A 10314-nucleotide genomic window follows, 5' to 3' on the forward strand; every position below is an offset into this window, starting at 1 on the left:
ACATGGTATAATGTATAATTTAAGAACAATGAGATAAAAATCTTAAATTTTTAAATAGTATTTAAAATTTTCAATAAAAATAATACAAAGATTTTAAATCTATCAAAATAAATTCTAGATCTCAATTTAATGGTTTCCTTTTTCATATCTTATTATTTTAAAATTTAATTTGTATATTTTTTCCTAATACATATTATTTTTAGCAAAAGAATGAAAAAAATCTATGAGACCAAAAAATATTTTATCAAAGAATTATTATAAGAAGATTTATAATTAGAGAAAATAATAATAATAATAATAATAATGATGATGATGATGATGATGATGATGATGATGATGATGATGATGATGATGATGATGATGATGATGATGATGATGATGATGATGATGATGATGATGATGATGATGATGATGATGATGAGGAACGACGTTGTTGGTTTAGTCTCTTAGTCTCTAGCCATCGTGTTTTCTTTTTTTTTCTTCTCTTTGCTTTTCTTTTATTTTTAATTGTCAACTCATAAAAAAAGGGATAAGTACTGTTTTCGTTCCTAAGTTTTAGGATCAAAATCAAATTCGTCCCAAATGTTATTTTGGATTTAAAATCATCCCTAACGTTTCATTTGGTATTAAAATCGTCATTTTTAATAAAATTTTTATTTTTATTGCTAAATTATCACTAATCAAAAAAATTATAAAATTAAAAAAAGGAAAGAACGTGAGGGGGGAAGAAGATGGGAAAGGAATAGGGGGAAAGGAAGATGAGGGGAAATAAGAAGAGGGGGAAGTGGAGACGATGTCGGCGAAGCTTGGAGCCCCCGTCACTGTCGAGAATCAGAACCAGAGGGAGAGAGACCTCACGAGGGAGAGAGAAGACGCGAGCCAGGGAGAGAGGAGACGCGAGCCTTGCCGCCATGCCTTGCCGCTATCAAGGAGCTCGTGAAGAAGAGGGGTGCCTCGTCGCCGTTGCGATCCGTCACTGCCGCTACTGCTACTGACCTCGCCGCCACTTCATGTCCTCGCCACTACACCTCGCCAATTCTACTTCTTCTTCTGCTTTTTCTTTTTATTCTAATTTTGATTTGTTAATTTTCTGATTTTATTGTTGTTGTGCTTCTGATTCTGATCGGTCTTTTGTGTTGATTTTATTGTTGAACTTGATGTTGTTGTTTTTGAATTTAAATAATGTGTTATTGTTGATGTTGAATATTGTGTTCTTGAATCTGATTATTGGTATTTGGTGGGAGTAAGGGAGGTGGTGGTGGTGGTGGTAAAGGTGGTGGTTATTGAGGGTATTTTTGCCTGTAAAAAGTCAAAAAGATGATTTTAAAACCAAATGAAACATTGAGGATAATTTTAAATCCAAAATAATGTTGGAGACGAATTTGATTTTGACCCTAAAACTTAGGGACCACAACAGTACTTATCCCTAAAAAAAATTAAAGAATGATTCAAGAAAATAAAAATAACGATGTTAATAGTAACTATACAAATCAAAATATATAGGAGAAAAAAATTATTATCTGATAGAATTAACATAAATATATTTTATTATTAGATAAATAAAATTAAATTAAAATAAAATTATACATAAAGATAAAGAAAACAAAGAAAAAAAGTTAAAATAGCAAAGATAATAAAAGAATAATTTAATACACTACAAGAAAAAAGGCCTATGGCCACGCTTTTTTCTTGCCATGCTTTAAAAGTGTGGCTAAAAGTGGTCAGTGACCACGCTTTTATGAGGGTGGCGATAGATTAGAGATTTGGCCACTTTTTTTCTTGCTACGCTTAAAAAGCTTGCCGAAAGGGGTCTACGGCCACGCTTTTATGAAGGTGGCAATTGATTTGAGATGTGGCCACACTTTTTTGCCACGCTTAAAAAGCGTAACCATAGAGGGAAATAGGCAAGGCTTTAAAGCGTGGCAATAGGATTTTGTTATGGTGGCGTTTTAAAAGCGTGACCATTTCTTGTAACTTTTTTGGCACGGTTCGAAGGCTCCCTTATTCCCCATTCCCCTAACTCTAATTCACACAACTGCAATGCCTCCCTCTCTCTAGCATTTTCTTCATTCGAGCACTCCTTCTCCATCCTTCTCACGCAGACACGCAGAACGGCAACAGCGGTGGTGGATTCGTCATCGCTCTCATGGCACATTCGTGAGTCCCAGCTACAATGCTCTTCTCCTCCTCCTCCATCCTTCTCACTCAAGAACAGTGGTCGTTCTTCGCTGGCACTCTCACTCTCGCTCCCAATAATACTCGTTGGTCAACCTCTCTCATAACCCCTCCACCGGTGCTCCTTGCGTCGGCACTCCTTCCATGTCCCTCCATGACACAACACCCGTCACGTTGTCGTCTCCCTCTCTGAAGTCGTTGTGTTGCCGTCTCCCTCTCCCTCACTCGTCGCACCTCCATTTCCCTCTCTGAACCTTCCTCCTCGCCACTTGTCAGTGCCAACTGTCAGCCACATCCGTGGCATTGATGGTTAGGATTTTGATTTTGTTTAATTTTTGTTTATTGGTATTGATAGTTTGATTTAATTGTTTAAAGTCTCTAGTTTTTTGGTTTCATTTGGTTTAGTGTTTCATTCTTATCCAAATGTGAAGAGGGAGATGTTTTATTTTGTTAGTTCTTCCTTATTCAAATGTTGTGTTTTAGTCTGTAATTTTTGGGTTTTATTTGGGTGAACTAAAATAAAATAATAAGGACCGGATCAACTAAAAAATTACATGTATATATTCATGTATGATTTGAGTTAAAGTATTGAAATATCTATCAAGACCGGCCACAAGCACGATCAATTTTTAAAATCTATGTCCAAATATGGCAGGCACGGTATAGGTTTTACAGAGCTTCTAAATATTAAAAGAGGCTTAAGGTAGGAGCAATAGTCGCACAATGCAGATGGAGGGGGAAGATGGCCAGGAGAGAACTCGGGAAACTGAAGATGGTAAGTTTCTCTAAATATGTTCTTATGTTGTACATGAAACATGTGATAGATGCAAAATAAAGCTTGTAGTGAACAATAGAAGGGAATATCAAATCCCTATGGGCATCATCTGAATGTCAAGCATCATTTCTGTGCTCCCTGATCTTTATGTTCCTCTTATTAGTGGTTTTTTGAATGGCTAAAAGTGAAATAGTTAAGCTTATTATCTTTTTTCCCTACTCTAGGTTGACATATCTTTTGATTTGCATGATTAGGCTACAAGGAAAATTGGTGCACTTCAAGAAGCAAAGGAAAAACTTGAAGAAAAGGGTGGAAGAACTCACCTAGCATCTCCAACTAGGAAAAAGTTTACGGGTGAGAGTGTTGTTTGTTTTGCATTTAGATATAAGTTGGTGGACTTTGTTATTTTAATATCTTTACATAATCATGCATACTGTAACTCTTGAAGAAAACTATGTTAAATTCTGCAAACCAGCCTCGAAGAGTCCAAAGCACAAGAGATATCGAAACTACAGAAATTCATTACAGGATATGCAGAGTAAACTTAATGAAACCAATGCTCTGCTTGTCAAGGAGCGAGAGAATGTAAAGAAGGTTACCATTGAAGCAACTCCGGTTATGTAAGAAATGGAGGTTATTGTTGAAGACACTGCAAAGATTGACGCACTAAAATCAAAAGTTGAGAGGCTAAAAGTAACTATGTCCAACATTTCAAATCTTTTACTACTATTATAGACTAATTTGGTATCATCTTATGCTCATAGTGATATACTTAAGTTCATGTACGTAGGTGCCTAATTATTATCACAACTAAGTTATGTTGCATGTGCCTTTATCTTTGAACAGACTTCCCTTGAGATGAAAAATAGAAAGCTGATTAATTTGAAAAGAAATATAATGAAATCCAAGCTCCAAATTAGAAGACACGGAGAAGAAGGTTCGTCAGCTCTAAGAATCACTATACAGGTAATACAAATAATGAACAGTAGAGTCATTTAGTATCATGTGACTCATATTCATTTATTAATTAACTTCTTTATTGATTATTAAAGTCTCCTTTTTAGTTATAAGCTTGTTTAATTGTGAGTCTTATGAACACGTATTCCATAAATACATATTAAGGTTATTTAAAATAAAAATATTAGTGTTTTTAAATAATAGATACCTTAAAAATGCTTCTTCAAAATTTAACTTCTTTAATTTTCTAATATAAATTACTCATATGAATAATTTTAACAAAGGGTTTATAAGAAAAAACTTTATTTAATTTATTTATTAAATTATTTTAGTACATTGTGCCACCTATTTAAGCACCAAAGAGTAAGTGTTTTTCTCTATGTACTATTATACCAATATCTCTGCTTATTAGTGCTCTTTTTTGTCAGCCAATTTATTAGTGTTATTGCGTGTGTGTGGCTTTTCAATCCCATCATAATTCAATTATTCAAGATAACGAACAGAAAATTTCAAAGGCTCTTATTGCTACTTCTCTTTCTTGATTTCTCTTCTTATCTTCTTTCTGCTTCTGTTGTCCCTACAACCAGTAAGACAGGCCTTCAAAGTTTTTAACTATCTTCTTATCTTCTTTCATCATTGTTATCTCTCTCTCTCTCTCTATACATAATTTTTGGATGATAACAATTTTGATCAAAAAGATTCCAAGGCTTTGGATTATTTCAGTGATTTGATATTCACATAATTTTCATTGCATCATATTCATCCTTAATTTCTTAGGTATATTATTCCTATGTGGAATTTTAACTTGTTTTCTATCTACTTATGAACTATCTAGGAGATGCATAGTCCATCAATGAACCATAGAGAATCCTCTGAAATAGAGGATAAGCCACAAAAGTCATTGAATGAGAAACAGCTAGAGAATCAAGAGTTGCTCATTAGATGCACTGCACAACATTTTAGGCTTTGCTGGAAATAGACCAATTGCAGCCTGTATTATATACAAATCCCTATTGCATTGGAGATCGTTTGAAGTTGAGCGTACCAGTATTCTTTATTGCATCATCCAAACTATTGGGCATGGAATTGAGGTGTGAAATGCATCAACCATATGCTACATTTATCTTTTAATCTTCCTCTTCTTTCTTAGCAAATTTCATTTCATTGACATTTTTATATGGCTTCAGACACAAGAGAACAATGATGTCTTGGGTTATTGGCTATCCAATGCTTCTACGCTTCTTGTTACTCTAGCGCACCCTTAAAGCGAGAGGTGCAGTTGGAATGGCTCCTCAACGCCGTCGTTCTTCATCAGCAGCCCTATTTGGAAGGATGACACAAGTAAGTGTAACTTCTCAGTCTAACAGATTTAAACATTTTGCTTCTTTAGATCAGCATGGTGATTTATTTTCCTATATCTTGTTTCAGAGTTTCTGTGCAACACTGGGGGGAGTGAACCTTTCCCTCAGCAGTAGTGGCATGAATGGTGGAATGGATGCATTAAGACAATTTGAAGCCAAGTATAAAACTAGTATAGAACTTAATTAACTTAATTAATTTTCAGCCTCTTTCATCTAGTTAACTAGTATAGAACTTAATTAACTTTCAGCCTCTGTCTTAATATAATATATTTTGTAATGAAGTATATGTAATGGAAGTAGATAATGTAATCATTGTTGGAATTTTAATTCATGTATTAGAAATTCATGGGTAGTTGTTATCATTTTTATTTTTGGTATTTTGTTAGAATATGTCATCTGATCAAACATTTTTTTTACTTTATGAAGGTTGGATTAGTTGATTTAAAATTATTTGTCATTGTCTAAATTTTAAAATTATCTATAAATTTTGTAAGGTTTCATTACAAAAATTAACAAAATAATGTCCCTAAACAAACTTATAGCCACGTTTTAAAAGAGTGGCCATCTTGTACACTAGTCATCAATAGCCATGCTTTAAAAGCGTAGCCATATCTGTACATACAACCATGCTTTAAAAGTGTGGTCAAATCTATTGCCACGCTTTTAAACCGTAGCCATATCTCTTTCTATTGCTACGTTTTAAAAGCCTGACCATATCTAACATATGGCAATGCTTTTAAAGCGTGACCATGTCTCTAACATATGGCCACACTTTTTAAGAGTGGCTATCTGTACAAGCATGGCAAAAAATAAAGTGTGGAAATAGGTAACCAAAAGCGTGGCGATAGAGCAACCGGCACCTTTGTAGATGTGACCCTTTCAAAAGCGTACCAGTAGCTCAAAAAGCGTGGTGAAAAGCTATTGCCACTCTTTTTTCAGCTTTTCGTGACGCTTTAAGCAATAGGGCTTTTTTCTTGTAGTTTTTACAATTTTGTTATGTCATCTTTATATATAGAAAACTGGAAAATAATAAAATTGTAACTAAATTAATTTGTATTTATTGTATTCAATTTAAATAGGTAACAAATTACCTTATTTTAATTCAGCCCTTAAATTTACATGATTTGATATTGGCTCATTGCATAAATTGTATACTTTTTTTTCAACGTAACTTATATCATTTGTGTGTGATATAATGTCGAATAATAATAATAATAATAATAATAATAATAATAATAATAATAATAATAATAATAATAACATTATTTCATAATTAATATCATTATAAAATTATTATTTTATACAAGAGATAATAATAATAATAATAATAATAATAATAATAATAATAATAATAATAATAATAATAATAATAACATTATTTCATAATTAATATCATTATAAAATTATTATTTTATACAAGAGATAATAATATTTTAACTAAATTAATATGTATTTATTGCATTCGGTTAGAATCAGTAATAGATAATCTATTTTATTATGCTCCTTATTATTTAATGAATCAAAATAACTAATATAATAAATTATACTTTATTGATTGATTTAAATTATAATAAATGTGTGAAATATTAAATATCTAATCAAATCAATTAGTTGATATAATTAATTTATTATAGTGAATTGTATTTAATCAGTTAAAAGAAATAAATTAAAAAATACTTTGAGAAGGATGTCACATCAACTTTATCATTAAGTATAGAAATCTAATTTTTATAAAATAGAATAGGCGTCTCCACGGCTTCCTTCTTCGCCAAGGTTCTGAGACCTAACCCTCTGTTCTAGCTCTGCTCGGCGTACATCCTCCCGTGGCTTCCCTGTTCAAGTTGCTCGCCGTCATATCGCCGTTTGCCGTCTCTTCGTCGTCCTACTCTTCGTCGTGCTCCGTTGCTGTCGAAGGTTAGTGACAGTGCTTACATGGTTTTTCCTTTTATGCTCTGTTCTGATTACGGGGATTTTTTTTGTTGAAATTATTGATGAAAATGGCATTGTTGTGATGTCTGATTTCTAATTCCTGATTTCAATATCATTTTGATTAAAATTGCTTTGTTCTAATTTCTGATTTCAATATTATTGTTGAAATTATTGATGAAAATGGCTTTGTTATGCTGCTGCTGTTGTTTCTAAATTCCGATTTCCCAAATGCATGTTGTTTATATACCTTTCTTTTGTTAAAAGCCCCCTTGAAGTTCATCATTTTATGGGAGTAGGGTTTTTGAAGTTTTTAATTTGGGTCATTTCCTTCAGGACCATTAGGAAACTAAAGAGTTTAAAGGTGTTCTGGAAAGGGAAATCTTGAAGGTTAAGGTACAATCTCCCTTTAAAGTGTTTCACGAGAGAAAACTTGAGTGTTCAGTAAAGATATCTTATATTTCTTGCCACAGTAGCACTTATATTCAATACTAAGAAGAGAAGACGTGATTACTGCAGTTTGACTTGATAAATAGCTAATAGTTGTTTCGACTACTAGTGATCAAGGAGCAACATCTTTGAAATTAGTTGTTTTGCATTTGTGCAGTTTTCATATTAGTTTTCTTTTTTGTATTAAAACTATTGATATAATTACGTTGACTTTCACATCATTAAAATTGATGTTATTTTTCTACTCTGAAGTAACAATATATGCCAATACAGGGCATACTTTCTGGTGCCAGTGAACATTACCAGGCAAGGATGGAACTGTGATAACCTTTTCATCTTTCAGTCTCTATTTTCTAGCTTAGCAATTGCATTTTCTGTTGATTTTAATATGAACATGTTGCTACTGTTTATAGTAATGTTGTTTGATACCCTATGGTACTTTCATCCTAACCCACAAATGCTGATGAACTAACCTATATATTTTGTTGTATGAATTTTTTTCCTGAATTATTTTTTGGGCGTTGACTCATTTTATGAGTATCTACTTAAAGCTCGTATCTTTTTTGGGAAGGAGGACTTTTTGGAAAATTTTTCATTCTGCTTATGTTGTTGTGCATAAATATTTCAGACATGGTCCTTAAGTTGTTTGGCTGTGACATGATAATTGAACATTATTTTTTAACTTTTTTTATTTTTTTAAGTGGTTAATTGTACTAACAATCTTTATGATTTTAGATTATGTTGATTATTAATTTGGAAGATAACATTTTATGTAGTGTTTTAAATTTGGAAGATATTTTAAGATTTATGTTAGACTATAATTATATTTTAGGATGTTTATTTATAATTTTTATACTATTTTGTTCTAAAACGGTTTTTCTGATTGAACCACGGTTGGACTGGTTCGACCAATAAACCAATAAACTAATGACTAGAGCGGTTTGATGACCGATTTGGTTCTTAGAACGTTGATAATAAGTACTAGTCTTGACTTGTGAAGAAAAGGTCGACTAGAATATTACAAACTAGAAGTGTATAAAATAACATCCTATTTCTCCAAAAATATAATTCTCTAAGAGGAATGTACAATAATAAGTTCCAAAAGTGGAAAATAATACTAAGTATCAAAATAAATCCAAAAGCGTCTCCTTCGCTTCATCAAAGAGAATCCTGCACACTCAGCGAGGTGCATCTACTTAATATACTAAAATTGAGTTTTACCCCAGCTAATGTAAGTGAAGTGTCGATTCCTCATAAATCTATTTTTTCGCCAAAATGAATGCACTCTTTTCTCTTCTAAATTTATTTTATAAAAATATCTTTATTATAATTATACTATAATTAGCATTTAAGTAATAATGCATAATTATACTAATTTAGAAAAATATCTTTATTATAGTTATATAAAATTAATATTTAATGCATTATTAAACTACTTATCCCGACAACGCAATTGCGAACCGGACTTGATTCTAGTTTTTGTAAATAGTCTCTGTTTGACGAACCGGACTTGATTCATCAGAGGAGAGAGATAATAGTATAATATTATCATTATATTAGTATTAGAAGATTCTTGAATGATATTATAAGGTTACCTGGTCTGTTTTAGTTAAAAACAGAAAATCGGTTTAACCGAGTTCACAGTTTACTGGTGCAGCTTAACACCAACACTCTTTGATGACTTTAGCAATGCTAATGCCTCATCATACATGTTATATTCTCATATTAAATATGTTACTAGTGTCATTTATGCTAGTATCTCAGAAAATAATTTTTAGAGATGTTATTACAAGTGTTCCGATACATCTAGTTTTAGTAGTTATACACCTGAGATATTTTAATATTATTTTAATTCACCTTCAATCCAGCAAATCCCAACTTACCCTACACCCCCAAGACACTCCAAGGCTGGTCATTTACTCCCATTGGCCGAAAATGAGAAGAGAGAAAAGAGAGAAACTTTCATGACACTTAAATCTTCAAAGCTTGATTTCTTCTGAACTAAAACTCAAATCATAACTCCAATTTCACCAAAATGATAATCTTTTATTCCTCCACATAACCATGTAACTTATCAAGGCTGGAAATAAGGTTAGATGTCTGTCCCTTTCCCCTTTGAATTTGGTTTTCAAGGAAAGATGCTTAAACATGTGTTTTCTTGATGTTCTTCCTTAGATCTCTTGCTTAGCTTGACTTGTGAGCCAAGAATATTCAATTCCTAGCACGTATAAGGTGAGGAATCCCTTTCTAACATGTTTATTGAGGTTTGTTCAGTTGAGGTTTTATGGATTCAAAGTTGTTCTTGATGTGTTTCAGGAGAAAAAAGTGCTTTAAGAACAGTTCAAAGAGTAACGGGATTTGGAGCAGCAAATCAAGGTAGGGTTTGATGAAATTAACTTGATTAATTGTGTTTGAGTTATGTGATTGTTGTATGCTTTGGTTATGGTTGAAATTGATTGCTTATATGAGCTATTCTTGGTGAAAGTTTGTTGAAATTCTGATGAAATTTGAAGATATTCAAGCTATGAAACATGTTCTTGAGTGCAGCTGGAAAAACGAACCCTAGACCTCAAATTGGGGTTCAATTTGTGTTGAAATCATGTGGAAAAGATGGGGTTTTAGTGGCTGCAAATTTATTATGAATTTTGGTAAAAATTGGTTGCTGAAAAG

General features: G+C 32.3%; 1 protein-coding gene across 3 annotated transcripts; it reads left to right on the forward strand.

Annotated features, from left to right (window-relative positions):
* Positions 1–2033: 2033 nt before the first annotated feature.
* LOC112801655 (myosin-11-like) lies at positions 2034–5608 on the forward strand. 3 transcript variants are annotated; one of them, XM_072236527.1, is made up of 8 exons: positions 2034–2484; positions 2831–2950; positions 3205–3304; positions 3426–3643; positions 3797–3916; positions 4743–4998; positions 5095–5248; positions 5336–5608. In XM_072236527.1, exons 2-4 carry the CDS (start codon positions 2918–2920, stop codon positions 3572–3574), a joined length of 282 nt encoding a protein of 93 aa, XP_072092628.1. In that variant the 5' UTR covers positions 2034–2484; positions 2831–2917; the 3' UTR covers positions 3575–3643; positions 3797–3916; positions 4743–4998; positions 5095–5248; positions 5336–5608. The 3 variants fall into 3 exon arrangements, 2 of the variants coding, with proteins under 2 accessions (XP_072092628.1, XP_072092627.1); XR_011881669.1 differs by lacking the exon at positions 3426–3643; XM_072236526.1 differs by having other exon boundaries at positions 3426–3916.
* The last annotated feature ends 4706 nt before the right edge of the window (positions 5609–10314 follow it).

This window comes from Arachis hypogaea, chromosome 5 (assembly GCF_003086295.3).
Source record: "Arachis hypogaea cultivar Tifrunner chromosome 5, arahy.Tifrunner.gnm2.J5K5, whole genome shotgun sequence".
NCBI lineage: Eukaryota > Viridiplantae > Streptophyta > Magnoliopsida > Fabales > Fabaceae > Arachis > Arachis hypogaea.

Coding starts and splice junctions, on each gene's coding strand:
- LOC112801655 (XM_072236526.1), top strand. CDS start 2,918: ATGGCCAGGAGAGAACTCGGGAAACTGAAGATG. Junction 2,951..3,204: donor AACTCGGGAAACTGAAGATG/GTAAGTTTCTCT, acceptor TTGCATGATTAG/GCTACAAGGAAAATTGGTGC. Junction 3,305..3,425: donor AACTAGGAAAAAGTTTACGG/GTGAGAGTGTTG, acceptor TCTGCAAACCAG/CCTCGAAGAGTCCAAAGCAC.